This window comes from Sander vitreus, chromosome 21 (genome assembly GCF_031162955.1).
Source record: "Sander vitreus isolate 19-12246 chromosome 21, sanVit1, whole genome shotgun sequence".
NCBI classification, from domain to species: Eukaryota; Metazoa; Chordata; class Actinopteri; order Perciformes; family Percidae; genus Sander; species Sander vitreus.
This window is the reverse complement of record NC_135875.1, coordinates 5,021,736-5,037,652: the sequence shown is the minus strand read 5'-3', so window position 1 is coordinate 5,037,652 and position 15,917 is coordinate 5,021,736. Positions and strand designations below refer to the sequence as shown.

The 15,917-nt window shown below is 39.9% G+C and overlaps 3 protein-coding genes across 4 annotated transcripts in view; 1 reads left to right on the top strand and 2 right to left on the bottom strand.

Annotated features, from left to right (window-relative positions):
• Positions 1–1,862, bottom strand: part of LOC144536125 (vesicle-fusing ATPase-like) — a 31,676-nt gene extending 29,814 nt beyond the window's left edge. Inside the window, exon 1 of the mRNA XM_078279075.1 lies at positions 1,755–1,862. Within this exon, the coding sequence (XP_078135201.1) occupies positions 1,755–1,766 (12 nt within the window). The 5' untranslated portion in view covers positions 1,767–1,862. The remainder of the gene's footprint in view (positions 1–1,754) is intronic.
• A 1,522-nt stretch (positions 1,863–3,384) lies between these two features.
• psmd11b (proteasome 26S subunit, non-ATPase 11b) lies at positions 3,385–11,766 on the bottom strand. Of its 2 annotated transcripts, none has more exons than XM_078279324.1 (13): positions 11,642–11,766; positions 9,659–9,760; positions 9,313–9,509; positions 7,838–7,895; positions 7,381–7,575; positions 6,353–6,497; positions 6,145–6,209; positions 5,965–6,023; positions 5,545–5,670; positions 5,314–5,349; positions 4,754–4,805; positions 4,477–4,619; positions 3,385–4,388 (listed from the first exon to the last, which is right to left on the bottom strand). In XM_078279324.1, exons 1-12 carry the CDS (start codon positions 11,730–11,732, stop codon positions 4,477–4,479), a joined length of 1,269 nt encoding a protein of 422 aa, XP_078135450.1. In that variant the 5' UTR covers positions 11,733–11,766; the 3' UTR covers positions 3,385–4,388. The 2 variants fall into 2 exon arrangements, with proteins under 2 accessions (XP_078135450.1, XP_078135451.1); XM_078279325.1 differs by having other exon boundaries at positions 3,385–4,383.
• Positions 11,767–14,482: 2,716 nt separating this feature from the next.
• Positions 14,483–15,391, top strand: cdk5r1b (cyclin dependent kinase 5, regulatory subunit 1b (p35)). The gene has a single exon (XM_078280018.1). The coding sequence runs from the start codon at positions 14,483–14,485 to the stop codon at positions 15,389–15,391; it is 909 nt and encodes a 302-aa protein (XP_078136144.1).
• Positions 15,392–15,917: the final 526 nt, after the last annotated feature.

Here is a 15,917-nt window from a genome sequence, read left to right as displayed (position 1 = left end):
CCTAAGAGACTATAAGACAACTAGCAACTGTCTGTGGGATGGAAAACTTCACAGTATCGTAGATTTGGATTAAACCAGTTTGACTTAGGCTAATAAGGATAAAACCACACAAATACCCATCACTGTTCAGTGTCATAAATTAGCAATATATACGGCCATGGATCAATGTAACCAAGGTTAAAGGCCATTGACTACGCTTACCAAATAAATCAGGAATTAAGTGGTGACTTCAAATATCACAAGGCCATTATGCATGTCATTATTTTGTATTATATGTAGTTTCCCTGTCATGAATAATGGGCTTGGTGGTAAATAGATGTATTGTATAATAGAAATGTAATTTGGGAGATGCTCTCGTGAGGGTTACACACATCACAAAACTCCTCATTCTCTGCGGATCAAGTTTAAAAATCGACCTATTAAAATCAACAATATAATAGGAGTATTTGCGAGGATACTGTCAACCCAGTCATTTAAAGTTATCACAATATTTTTGACCAAATTCATCAATGTTGATATTGCTGCGATATTGTAGGGTTGACTTTTGGTGCTTTTACAAAAAATTTACACATTGACATTTTAGATAATTATTCATTAATAATGCGGATACAATGACTGAGTGGGTAAAGGCAAATAACAGAACAGCTAGAACAGTCTGGTGAGTTCAGAAAACTACATCACTTTACTGTGATGCAGCCTTTAAAACCAGGAAAAGACAACACTTCTGTCAAATCATATTACGATATCCAAAATCTAAGACAATATCTAGTCTCATATATCGATGTCGACATAATATTGATATATTGCCCAGGCCTATAGCTTGTTTTGGTAAACTCTCTTAACTAGTTTAAACATAAACTGAAATCATTCATTGATTAATCAACTGAAAAAACATTAATTGCAGCACCATTGCGTCATTTTTTAAAGCAAAAATGCCAAGAATATATTGGCTCCAGCTTCTCATACGTGCATATTTACTGGGTTTTTGTAATAATGTCTTCTGTGATATTAAACTGATGATTTTTGATTTTAGGCTGTTGGTCTGACAAAACAAGCAATTTGAAGACGCCACATCGGGCTCTGGGAAATGATGAAGGACATTTTTCACTATTTTCTGACATTTTATAAAGAATAATAATGTAAATAATTGTTAACTGAAGCCATAATAATAACAATTTCAATGAAGGTAGTACTTATATTGCAGGGCTGTTGTATTAGCTTGCAATGCAATACTTTTAACTAGCTGTACCTAATAAACTACAGCTACTTGAAAATTGCCCCCTGATGTAAGGAGTTAACTGAGCATTCAACATCAGTCCAGTTGATCTCACTTTAGCCATTTAATGCAGCTAACATTTCCTTAAGAGTCATCGTTGATGTAGCTAGCATCCCAAATCGGAGCTATATTTACAACCCTTAGCAGCAGTTTTACATCGAAGTCAATAACAATATTGACAATACAATTCAGCGACTCTGGCTGCTCAGTGGCTAAAATACCCAAGCTGTTTCACATATTAATTTACATCTAGCACAACAATGCTAGCAGTGGTCACAAGATAGTCCATTCCTCTTCCGGACTGCCTACGAAGTTTTGAATGACATCTGATTCTGCCACACAGGCTAGTGCTGTGCTGGCTCACTTTACGTGTAACAAGAAAAAGCTTCTAGTCCTTTGACTACACGTTAGGTTTAGTATTCATTGTTTTCTGTTCGTGGTCTATTTAGGTTATAATATTCGCTTCAAATAAACTCACCCGGTCGGTCATCTTTGTTTGTTTTTTAACTCTTGTTCAAGTGCAATTTAGCAGAAAGGTTCCGCTGACAAAACAACTGTAGCGTTGAGAAAGTGACGTGCTAAGAGGCGGGATCTGCCGACGCGTGGTGACGTAATCACGCACAAGCTACGTAGATAAGTGAGCGATGTAACACGTATTAGCACACAACAAAACATGTATTTTATTAATCGTTTATGAATAATAGCATTCTGAGGGATTATGTTGGTCATCAGATAAAGCATGTATTTAAATTAGAAGCCAATGTTGCAATTTCATACTTATACTATGCAAAGTGATCAAAACAATACAACTTAAATATGAATTGACTGGTTCTTTTTGGTAAAATGTCAGAATCAAAATCAGAAACGGATTTATTGCGAGGTAAGTAGCACTTACTAGGAATTTGCCTTGGATGTACTGTACATCCATAGAACAAAATATTCTCTGTTTATGAATTATTCATTTTTGAATTTGGAAATTACAGTGAATCTCTTAAACCTAAGAAATGTGTAGAATGTCTAGTGCCAATTTTCACAATAATAATACTCAATTATAACGATCATTTTGTTTTACTTATCGGTTTTTGTATTTCCGACAAAAACCAAGAATGAATACAATGGTTAATAAAAAAAAAAGATTTATTTGAACTATTCTGAACATCAGTTGTACTTGTTTTAAAAAATTTTGAAATTAAGAACCACTTGTATATTTAATATTAGTCTGTATCGAAAACAATCATATTTTATTTTTCTAGTTAGTAAATAATTAAGCCTGGGGATGGCTGAGACCTACATTCACATTTCTAAAATGTAACATGCCAATATAATAACAAAAAAATGTTTTAGTTTGAATTAGAGGTAAAGTTAAATCTTTATTTTGGATGCACAAACTCCTTGTGAGGGAATATTTGAGTCTTTGAAGTAGTTTTCTGCTGGGCAGCTACATTTAAAATGACATGCTTGTGCTTTTAAGTATTGAGGGAAAAAAGAAGTAAATTAGAAAATCCTGCATTTTGTGGCGCTTGTTTGAACACTGTGGTGTAAAGAATCTGCTCCGATAAATGGGGAAAGGGTTGTAGAACTAAGTCTGTTGATGCGGATCACAGATGCTTTTAAGATAAACTTGGTCATAAAGTGTTACACAGTAAAAAAAAAAAAAAAGAAGAAAAATACACATCTGTACCCAAGTTTGACAACATGGGTTGGGTAATCATCATGCTGATTGTTTAAAAATCAAAATAAAAGACAATCCAAAGCTGTCCGTTTAACGATTTAATGCCCTTTGATGCGAGTTTCCTTTCAAATTAGTGACAAATATAGCAGCAGGAAGAAGATACTCTTGGGTGAATTCTGTATTTTGAAAATCCCAACATGTCAATTCCGGTTTAAGAATGGTGACTGCTTAGATACCTCCCCTTTGACTTGTCCTCCGATTAGCAGACATACTTCCACTTAACTATTGTATACATTTCCTGGGTCACACTGCCAATAGACACTTTGCAACATGTAAATCCTCAAACTGTAAAACAAATATCATAGCTGAGTGGCCGGTAAGTTACCACGTCAAATTACCATCAGCAATTTCTTTTGCAAGAGACAAGACAAAATCCTTAAAATACAAAATATTTATTTTGAAAATGTCTTTATAAGAGTTAAACAAAAAAAATAATAATCAAAAACCAAATCAAAACCATACAAATTGTTTGGTTACTAGCATACCACACTAGTGCTAGGAACTAACAATGGAGAATTGCTCAGTCAGGGGTAACTCTCAGACACTCAGAGGCAATGAATACATCTCCACCTCTGCCCTTCGATTTCATATTGCACCCAAAACACTGAGGCAAACAGAAGCGCCCAAAAAGGTGGCACTGGTGGTGAAATGGCATCCTGTCTGTTCAAACTTACATATCCAGGGTGGGCAGACATGTAGCAAAATTCAGATTCTTTTTTTTTTTTCCTTTTTAAACAAAAACACAAAACCCCAAAACAAATAAAGTGAGTTTAATACATATCTGAAATACAGTGGGGACTGAACTGTTGGCATTGATATGGTGAGGAAAAAGAAATAAGAGTTAGGGGGAGCTCTTCGACAAATATTCAGTATCCCAAGGAGTATCCCAACCTTCCAAAAACTAAACAGTGTGCTTTTGAAAGATATGGACAAGAGAAAGCCTTGTTTCTGCAAACACAGTAGGTAGCAGAGTCAGAGGCTGCAGAGGTCAATGTTGCACCTTAGAGGTTGCAGTGGAGTCAGCTTAAGGCTTGGTAAGCCCGACCTTATAGCAGATATAAACATATATGTATTCTTAAACCTTTTATTCTTTTTATTGTGGTTGTACAATATTCCCTGATGGCCTGATTTGGCCGCTGAGTGTTATACAGAATCCTGAAGAGATATCAAAATCAAAAGAGGATAAAATAACAAACAAGAGAAGTGATGAAATTGTCCATTGAGGGAAAGGAGCGGGGTGGGGGTGGGGAGTTTGATGGGGGAATCCTGTTTGTTGCAGTTTGTGGGACTTTTTGTTGCGCTCCCTTGTCCCCTTCTTAAAATGTTACACACGCTGGTCAAACACACAGTTCCTCCATCGCACTGCCGTGGCAATCTGCTCTGAGGACGGAAGACAAAACATTTAGTAGAGACTAAAGAAAGAGCCCAAAGACAATGCTTCTTCTCTTCCTGAAGTATTTGGTTTTACCTATGTCAGCTTCTTGGCTTTGTTGTAAAGTGAATCCACGACTTTGCTCATGTTCTGAATCGTTTCCAAGGCTGCTTCGTACGTTTTGTCAACTGGGGGCTCTTCGAATATGATCAGGACACCTTCACCTTGGTCAAGGATTCCTGCACAAATAAAAATATATAAATATATATATATATATACACACACACACACACACACACAGTAAAGACTCTTGCTCTGCCTGTGAAGTGCATAGGTCTTATAGAAACATAATTCCAATTAACCTTTCACTAACCGTGAAACTTTTTGTCCAGAATCATCTGTGATAATTTCCTCTCAACATCCCCCTATTAAAAAAATTAAAAAAAAATAAATGAATACAACCGACAATTTAAGAGATATAAATGAGGATTTTAATACTCACAGGGTTCATACGCATTTTAACCAATACTTTTCCATGACTTTTTGGCAAATTTCCATGACTATGTATTCCTGAAAATGTCAGTCATTATACAATAAGAATAAAAATCTGTGTTAAAGTTTACCCTCAGAGGTTTAACAATAAAATGAATGACAATTTCTGTGGTTCACAGTGGGAGTCGTAATATCGCGCCCCGAATAGACCGTTGAGGTTAGGACGACGTGAAATACATTTATGAATCACATATTATTATGCTGCGTTAAAAAAAAAAAAAATTCCATGACTTTTCCAAAACTTTCTGGGTCTTTTTATGTCTCCAAAACCTTTCCAGGCCTGGAATTTGCATTTTTTAAATTCCATAACTTTTCCAGGTTTTTTCAAAAACGTATGAACCCTGTACTCAGGAAAAATAGGCTAACTGCAAATATACATACCTTTGACAGTTTCATTAGACCCGATATGTGTTCTATCTGAAACCCGAAGAAGAGGTATATTAAATAATGTCTTTGTTAAAATGATGAGGAACAAGAACTTAAATAGTTAAAAAATAATAAAGACAATGCTTAGGGGCAGGAACATGTAAGAATTTAGGACCTGGTAATAAATGCAGTTTCATAGTATAATACTATAGTCACATGTTTCCTTTGTAAAGAGAAGCCTCGCACCTGTGCTCTGGAAAACGGTTCGATGACTCGGATGAGGTTTTGTTCCAGCAGGTTGTCGTACAGCGTGGCCAGGTGAGTGTTGATGATGGGATCATCCCTCAGTTCTGCTCTGTACTCTGTTAGGGCCTGGAAGATGCACAACTACAACAGTCAGGCAATTTGTGTGGAAGCTTTCTACAAAATAAATCATTAAAATGCATTATATATTGAGCAAACACTTGGAACAAGGTTTTTTTTGGGCTTTTCCGCCTTTAATTTGACAGGACAGCTAGATGAGAAAGGGGAGAGAGAGGGGGAAGACATGCAGGAAATCGTCACTGTGTCGAGGCATAAACCTCTCAGTATATGTGCGCCTGCTCTACCACAGAGCCAACGCGGCCACAACAACACAGATTTGATGAGACTAAAAAGGATTCTTACCTTTTCAAAGTCTGCTAATGAGCGGTTCTTGCAGGCTTGGGCAACACATTTCAGTGCATCTGTCTGGATGAATGACGACAAAAAAATATTAATGTCATTCTTTTTTAAACATCTTTTTATTTAGGGACTGTAGATCAATCAACAAACCATACGTAGATTGTCCCTATCTACGTATGATACTTGCCTGTCGGCCGGCATATCGCAGGCCCAGTTTTCCACTGATCAGGCCTTGAACCTCCTCTGGTCTGAAACAGTCAAGTAACAGAAAAAATGTATAAGATACATAAACTCAGCAGTGTTAAAGATTCAAAAAGGCACCATGTGGATGTGAAAGTAATGAATGTTCAAACCGTAAAGCATTGCACGTTGAGTTTTAAGCACTACTCACGAGTTGAGGACAATTTTGCACAGGAGCATGTATTTGAGTGCTGTGACAGCTTTGGGGCTGTCAATGGAGTCGTAGCCCTCGAAGGCCTCAAAGAAGTAGGAGTAGGCCGTCTTCCAGTCCTTCTCCTCTGCTGCGTGGATGATCCCTGCAACAGAGATGACACAGCATGATACCATCTGTGGCCAAAACAAACCGCTTCAGCCACCGTGAAACGCCAACAAAAACTGGAGAAACTTGCTGGGCCTGTAGCTGCTATGGGATTGTACGAGTCAAAGAAATGTTAAAACCACCGAAGAATTAGCCACAAACGGCTCGTTTTGTCAGTTCACACTGTGTTGTAAAGTCACAAATAACTAGGATACTATCAGGCCTTCACGCTGGTAAACACAAACTGTGAGACTTTGAGATGGTTGTCAGCATAAAAAGAGCTGAGTCGCTGAAGTTCACACCACATATACCTTTTTCAATGAACTGTTGAGAAGAAGAAGTTGCTTCATGGGCGGTCTTTGGCATATTACTTTTTATTAACTAATTTAAATATTATAATTAATATAAATACAATGTTAAGAATTTGAACTCCTGGCACCCCCCAGTGGTAGTATCAAAAGGAGAAAATGAGGTAGACAACAGGGATTGTCTCATCTTTTGACAAACAAAGCTTTATGTTATCAGAATAATCTGAAAGCTGCTGTAGTCACATAAAATAAACAATCCTTTCATTCTGCTATGACCATTATGTAATAATGGCCATAGCCTGGCAAAGACATCCCTTATGTGTACAGATGGTAAAGCTGTTAAAAAGCAATACAATCAGTGCAAATAATAATCACGGTTATGCGTTATACAAGTTACTTTTCCATAGTTTCAATATTTTCTGTGATACCAATACTATAAATAATTTAAATACTGTAACTGCTAAATTCTCAGTTTCACTGTTTTGATAAGCGCCACCTTGCTGTTAACCCATAGAAACTAAACCACTTTAGCCCAGGTAACTGTTGGAAGTTAGAATATCGAACACATCTGACCTGACTGCATGTCCAGAGCTGCCTGGAGCTTTGGAGGGCAGTAAATGCCGTTGGCGGTGGTCCTGGCTGAGGTCAGGGCTGCGCGGGCCTTGGGCAGGTTACTGAGAGCGTGGTACGTCTTACTTTCAAGCAGCTGAACCTCTACCAGAAGAGCTTTGTCATCCATCTTTTTCAGCTCCTGGAGCAACTGGGTGCCTGAGGGTAAGAGAATGACAGAGTTAATGTCTTGCACATTACCTGTTGCAATAACTTCGTACAACATTCAGTAAACAGCTTGGGGGTAAATTGTGCAATTATGGTCCCGATATGTGCTGTTCTTTCTTGTTTCTCGTTTCCTCTCATTAGAAGTAAAGTCATGCCCAGATAGCAGCGCCAGACTTTTTGTCAAGTCTCTGAAGCAGGAGACAGATGCTGCGATTTACCAAAAGATAAAAATGTTAAGTCTCTATACACTCACCAAGCGCCAAGGCCTCCTGGTATCTTTTGGTGTCAAAATACAGTGAGATCAGACGTCCCTGAAAGAAAAAAAGAAGAAGAGTGCCATTAGAAAAGCAGAGAGCAGCTGTGCCAATCTAAGCGGATGCCGCATTACATTATTGCCTGCTGAGACTACTGTGGGAAGACTAACATGTTTGTTAAATGGTGCAAAATAGCAGGTCTGAGGAGTTGGACACACAAACCTGATGTTCAGCACCAATTCTTTATTTAAAGTATTAATTACATATCTCAACATGATGTCATGTGGTCTACAGATAGGCGTTGAAATACAAATACAGCCCTTATAGCTGTTCCTCAAAACAGTAATTAACTGTTTTAAGGTGGATCTTATTTAAGCACACCAGGACCTCTCTCTCTCTCTCAGCCTGAGCTCATTGTACACACACAGTGCCATTTAAAAAGTTTCCTGTAATTCTTTTACTCCTGTCACATTCCTCATAATAATGTTTGTCCTGAGGCAAACCATGGCGCTTGTCTGAAGAGCGTCCCTCTTCTCAGCTTCACTCATTTATACATGCCACAGTTTCATTACATAGTTTTCTTCGACACTATATATAGAACTAATAAAAAAAATATTGTTGATCCTAAATTTTGTATTTTAGCCAAAAGCTCCAGATATTCCTGACTTTGAGTGTGAACCTGCTGGCAGTCATTTGCCACAAAGCACCTTTTGGCAGCTATAGCAGGCCGATGTCATCATAGATGGCACTGTGTAGTGACTGTTTTAGCAGCTTTTGTTACCTTCTTCAGGCAAAGTTTACAACTTTGCTTAATCACATTTATCAAGTTTCCTGTGTTCGTTTGGTTTTAACCTAAAGTAATGCCACAGTGGCGGCGTTGCATATCTACTAACAACCAAATGCTCCACCGTAATCTGTTTAAAATCACAGCGTCTGCCACTCCATGAGTCAGGAAATGTTAAATTTGATCCCTTCCACAGCTTCTATTTATGTTTGGGGATATCGGTCTGGTTTTCACTATCATTAAACATAGAGGCTGTTATACGTAGGCGCCAACTGGGGTTGGGTGAGAGGACGAATACATCACCTGTTGGTGATAGGTTGTATCCTATATTTCGTCCTCATCAGCTATCAAGTTGTCGTGACAAAACGACAACATAATGCAAATAAACCTGACAGCATAATAGTGGCGCTATACAGTAAGTTGTTGCAAAAAGTTTAAATAGCCTGATAACCGTTGCCAACACAATGTCATTTATTTGCAGCTCTCCACTGAGGTTCTCCAAAATATATCACAAGGGCTCATGTTCCATTTGAAAGGCTTTATATTTCAGTGATATCCAGTTGTGTACTGCAGTTTTCCTCTACATGAGCTATTCTCAGTTAAAAGGGGTGATGTTGACTAGAAGGAGAAAAATCAAGCTACATTTATTCCATTTGACAGCACCCACAAGCTTATTCTAGGTCCGTTTACCTCCAGAGCCTGTCGTAGGAAGGTTCTCTTCTCAGCCTTGGCCCACTCGATGCATTCAAGACACAGCTCAACCTCCTGCCCTGTTGCTGCCTCCATGTCAAGAAAGAGGTCCAGGAGAGAGCGGACCAGCCGGGCCGCCTTGGCCTTGCTGATGGAAATCAGAAAAGGCCTCACAAATTTCAGCAGACCCCCTAGTTCTGGAGACGGCCACAAAAAAAAAGGAAAAGACAAATATTTCAGAAAGTGGAAACATAACATAGAATAGGTTGCATTCGGTTGTTTGTAGGCTTACTTGGGAAAGTAAAAACAGGCACAGAATGGAATCCAATCAAAGTTTGACCATTACCTGCGGCCTGTCCTGACTTGGCCAGGAGTGTCCCCAGCTCCAGGATGCTCTGTTCTTTAACCCTGACAGCTTCCTCATCGTTCTCTTGGACATCTCTCCTCACTGTTAAAGAAAGGCAACATGTTGACATCAGAAAACTATTTACTTATTTAATTTGTAACAATTTGTACGTTCTAAAAACAGTCTGCCAAAGTGACACAATCATTTAATCAGTGTGAGTCATGGACTTTTTAAGCTTTGGAAACCAAAATCTGACTTAGTCATGGTTTTGATGATCTCTTTTTATTTACATTATCCCAATATTACTCAATACTGGGTCCATGCATCTGACAAATATGGATGCAACTAACCATAATGTTTAGTCCAGGGATCTTCAACAGGGGGTCCGTGACCCCTTATTTTAAAAATTAGAAAAGTCCTAAAATGAATCTGACATATTACTAGCAAATATAAATGCCCACTGATGATAGGCTCACTGGCCTATAGGTGAGGTAGACACAAAGTAAGGCCATCTACAGAGAGTCAATCCTAAGGATTCACAGTGCCACATGTATGTTTAACACTAAAACAAGATTTATAAAATCATTCCAACAACTATTTTAATAGCTTAGTATTGTATGCTAAAAAAGGTAAGTATAAAGGTTTTGGGCCCAGTTTAATATGCAACATGTTATACAATATATGTAGTAGAGGTTAGAGGGTCCCTGCTCCGTCTCTCTTCCAGTTTAGGGGTCCTTGGCTTAAAAACGTTGAAGACCCCTGGTTTAGTCTGAGAAGAATAGTGAAAAATGCAGACCACAATGTTCTAGGGCACTGAGTTTTTCTTCTTAAAATAGCTTACTATGTCCGACAGTCCAAAACCCAAATATAAATCCAATGTAGGCTACTATCATATAAAGCATTGAGAAGCAGCAAACCCTCACATTTGACGTGGAATCAGCTTATTAATCAACATTTAAGTACTTTTCTGTCAAATTGCTAAAAAAATAATTTACCCCACTACTGAGAACTAAATCAATGTTATGTCACGACATCTAATATACTTAAGAGAAGTAAACAGTGAAGCCGGACAGCTTCAAAGCTAGTAGGCTGTAGTGACAAGGCAATTTCAGTACAGTGAGAATAGTTTACAGTAACGTTCCATTATATATCGTAATGCAATTTCCATTATGCTCTGCGTTTGCGCAATCATACACATACAGGCTGACAATTAGTAATGCGTTACGTTAATAATAAACTATGTAGTAACTTTATTTACTCTGTCAGAGAGCTGCATTTGACTGTGTTGAAATTGGTTAAAGGCTTTTGACAACAAGCTAACGATGTTAGCCATAATAGCAATCATGCTAACATGACAGACAGTCTTCAATAGTAGATGCTAGATCGCATCCGGTACACGTGTCGACGTCAACACGGGCATACTGCGCAGGCGTCAATACACCGATATTGTTAATTTCTCCCCAATTTCGGATCAAATTCCTGTTGGAATATGTTCGATTGTGTAGTATTTGGATTAGAAGTCTTTATTGGTGATTTCTTACGGTAGAGTCAGTCTTGCGCTGCAATGACAGAGGGGGAAACCCCTGAGTGTTAACGCATGCGCAGTACGCCCGTGTTGACGTCGACGCGTGTATCGGGTGCGATCTAGCATCCACCGTCTTCAATAGAGCTAATGGTAGTTAGCTTAGAAACTGTGGGCAATGACACAACAACACAAGACCCAACTACACAGCCAAAAACACAACATTACTGATACCTAGCTACTAACATATTTCACACCCAGGCCTAAAGTTAGCAAAGTTGCTAACGAGCTAACGAGCTAATATCCACTAGCAGTTGCCGTTACCCAGCGTTCAACAGTGAGTCAGCACGGCACACCACCGGCTCTTGCTACTGAACACGCTAACCTCGCAACCTGAGAAATAGGAAATAACGGTGATCAAAGAAATAGCGTCCATTTCAAAATCTCGGCCGAACACTTACCTATTGAATGTAGAATGTCGATAGAGGCGTCGCGATCCGTGCTAATGAGAGACTGGGCTCTCTGAAATTCAACCACTGCTGCAGCCGCCATCTTCCTTATTCAAATGCTTCTTGAATGAAAATACGTGCGCGGACTACGTTACCTAGCGTATGTGACGTCAGCGTGTGACTTGCATGTTGAGATTTAAAGGCACATGGGAAATGTAGTTACATAAAAAAAATGGGCCATAAACATGTATCAGAGGCTGCTTATCCTACGCATTTGATTTGTATGTGTGTTTACTCATAACATTTAGCTCATTCAGTTGGTCGTCAATTTTAAAGTAGGTTAAACACCATACACTTCATTTGTATAATATACATGCCCAAATCAAATGCTTGCCCAAGGCCAATATTTTGTGACAATATTACATTGTTTTTATGAGAATGGGACACAATTACATTTATTATGTGTTAATTTAAGAACTTATTAGTCTACTTCAGAAATACACAATAACGAATGTGAAACCATAGGCCAATATAATTAAACTGTAGCATCTAGCCTATAGTTAGGGTGTATATAAAGATATAAGGGTGTTTATTGTGTAAATATGTCTGGTTTTTTTTAACTATTATTATTATGACTGATTCTAATATTTCTTGTTCATATACTTCCTATGTCTACTTAATGTGTATTTGTGTTATTCTGATGTTTGTACATTGTTTTGTACAGGAATTTCCCCAGTGTGGGATTAATAAAGTCTATCTTATCTTATCTTATTTTGTAAGACGAACTAGGAACTCTGGTCAGGTCCTTAAATTAAAATATAAACGCAAACAAAATAACACTTGAACAATAAATTAAAAATAGAAATCCTCGGAGTTCACTGGGTTCACATGTACGCCTGCTGTGTGTGGCTACAGGCGGAGTTGTTTCCCAGCAGAGACAGCACCGCGCACAAAGCGCAGAGCGGCGCCCCACCACCGCCTTTGCGTCAACCATCCTCACACAGCCAGTGACATAACACAACATCAGCCCTCGCAGCATCCGCATCTCACAGCCAGGAGGACCAGGAGCACATCTTCATCTAAGCATCCATTCCACAACTGCCTACCATCGTCTGAGCACCGCCGACACCAGGCGTGTTTATCCAAAGCGTGTTTTGTTTTTTTTGTGTGCCTCGGCTCGGATTATTTTCTTTGTTGCATTTATATTCTCGGAGATGGTTTTATGTTTTTATCGCGTCTTGTAAGGAAAACCAGGCTCGAGACGCGGAGCATCATCTTTACAGAGCAATTATATTCTCATTGAGCAGGAGATCAGGTGAGTTTCATTTCATTTTTGGAACATATTGGTCCTAAAAGTGCATTAGTTCATATTTGTGCATATTTGAAAACAGATAATGCGCAGCTATACGCTATATGTATCTAATCAGGAAAATATGGCACAAAAAAACGAAAGAAATTGGGATGTAACGTTATAGACAGCTACATGCACCTTCATATTGTAAGATATTATCGGATAGAAAGAAAAGATGAGGAGGTTCTTCATTTCTAAGCCACCGCCTATTATGGCCAGCATTTTTATTTCGACGCAGACGCTCAGTTTCAGCACCACGGAGAGCACCCGATGATGTAGGCAGCACAACACCTTATCGCAGCAAGAAGCCCAAAACGTAGCCTGTTTTAATTTAAGCCCAGTGAAGTCCCGTTAAAAGCTCGTGTTTTGGAATTTTTTCACCATTGACGAATCGGATTAATAACAGGGTGATGGAATGACGGATCGAGCAGCTTGGATCCTGCGCAAGCGACCAAAGTCGATCGACAGTCGAACTCATAGGCAGGCTACTGCAGCGAGGACGAATATATGTCGTGCAAAGAAAGAATCGTACTCATTACATCTCTTTGTTTATCTAGTTTTCGTGGAGGTAATTTATATGAGCTTGAATTTGGGCTTTAATATGCCGAATCCTATATGCACCAAACGCGACCTTCACCTGTTATTAAGGTGTTTACGTTTCTGTCTTCCATTTTAGTGAGAGGGGTGGGTGGCGCGTGGTTCACTTTGACAAGTCGGCCATTGCCCAGAAAAATACAGTATGTCTCTCTCATCATAAATGTATGCATTTACCATATAGGATCCATTTAAATCAAATGTGGAGAAGAATTCCTTTGAATTGCTGATGCACAGCAATCACCTATCGTATTATTTTTCTGTAAACTCTGTAATCTACTGCAGATGAAGCTGAAGCACAATTTCACACTAAAATCTTTATAATGTTAGGGTCCTTGTTACATTGATCATTTGCAGCAAGAAGAGATACATAGGCTACTGTTTGGATTAATTAGTGTAAGCTATAGCCTGATCCATTCCACCGCTCACTGAGACCAATCAATGCTGCTTAGAAGCAGAAACCACTCAGCACACATTCATGAGAACATTGTAGAACCCATTACTGTGATATTATCTGATGCAAGCTGAATAATTATAGATCTAATCTGAGATCAAATACATTTTGTTTGCAATTTGTAAATAACCATGGATAATCTGAAGGTTATTGATCCCACACCAATTATCTTTCTGATTATTGATCTTTTCTGCTTCCAGCAGCGGCCATCAGGAGACGCAGACAGAGAGCTGAAATACAAGAGAGACTGTTTCAGTTGGGGTGATCGTTATCCTGTCAGAGAGCTGTTCACAGGATCATTTTCTCCCAGGCTTTAGATGCCCAGCGGCAGCCTGTAGCCCGGGACTCCCAGCTCCCAGAAGCATAGAGGCTTTGAGACCCTCAGGATCTCCCCTGGCAGACCCTCTTCTGACCCAGTGCGGCTAAAGCCCCTGGACGCCTCCCGACAGTCACCATGGGAACCGTGCTGTCTTTGTCGCCTAGCTACCGAAAGGCTGCTCTCTTTGAGGATGGGCCGGCCACTGTGGGCCACTATACAGCTGTCCAGAACAGCAAGAACGCCAAAGACAAGAACCTGAAGCGCCACTCGCTCATCAATGTGCTCCCGTGGAAGCGGATTGTAGCAGTGTCCGCCAAGAAGAAAGGCTCCAAGAAGGTGCAGCCCAACGGCACCTACCAGAACAATGTCACCCAGCTGAACAATGAAAACCTGAAGAAGTCACAGTCATGCGCCAACCTGTCCACCTTCACCCAGGATCAGAGCACTCCTGCTCTCACCAAGACCTCCAACAACACAGTATCGTCTATCAAGAAAGCCCCTCTGACCAACTCCAATGTGGCACCCGGGACCCCTAAGAGAGTGATTGTCCAGGCCTCCACCAGCGAGCTGCTGCGCTGCCTGGGGGAGTTTCTGTGCCGGCGTTGTTACCGGCTGAAACACCTGTCACCCACTGACCCAGTGCTGTGGCTGCGCAGCGTGGACCGCTCCCTGCTGCTCCAAGGCTGGCAGGACCAGGGATTCATCACCCCTGCAAACGTGGTCTTTGTCTACATGCTTTGCCGTGACGTGGTCTCCTCCGAGGTGGCCACGGAGCACGAGCTGCAGGCCGTGCTGCTCACCTGCCTCTACCTGTCTTACTCCTACATGGGCAACGAGATCTCCTACCCTCTCAAGCCCTTCTTGGTGGAGAGCTCCAAGGAGACCTTCTGGGACCGCTGCCTGTCCATCATCAACCTGATGAGCGCAAAGATGCTCCAGATCAACTCCGACCCACACTACTTCACTCAGGTGTTTGCAGACCTGAAGAACGAGAGCCAGAAGGAGGAGGAGAGGAGCCGCCTGCTCATCGGCCTGGACCGGTGAGGGGGGGCGCAGAGGGTTCAGGGGAGGAGGGAAATACTCCAGTCTGGCATTTGGACAAATTTGAAAGATTAGCTGTGATGCTATTTATTTATTATTGTCCAAACTCAAGTGTGACGAGGCCAATTAGGAAGTATTTGACATTCATCACAACTTTGTATCTAGTAAGTTGTGAATCGAGGGGGGGGGGGCTCAGTGATTTAGATGGATTTAGACGGAGTTTGCATTGAGGGATAACATTTGCAATGGTCACCTAAAAATAAGGCATAAGGTCTAAAAAGCCAGAATATTGTAGTTATCAAGTTCTATTTTCAAACGAGCAAAGGATGGATTTTCTGTAAACCTGAGAATGAAAGCTTTTTTCGACAATGATATATAAACAAAAAATGCCAGACTTGGGTAAATCCTTTGCTAACTTACAGATATATATCTATATAAAATACTGAAAATCTTAAAAAAAACATTTCAGACAAAAAGACAAAAAAAACATTAGAAAAGAAAGCGTACATCTACAGCAATGAATGTGGAG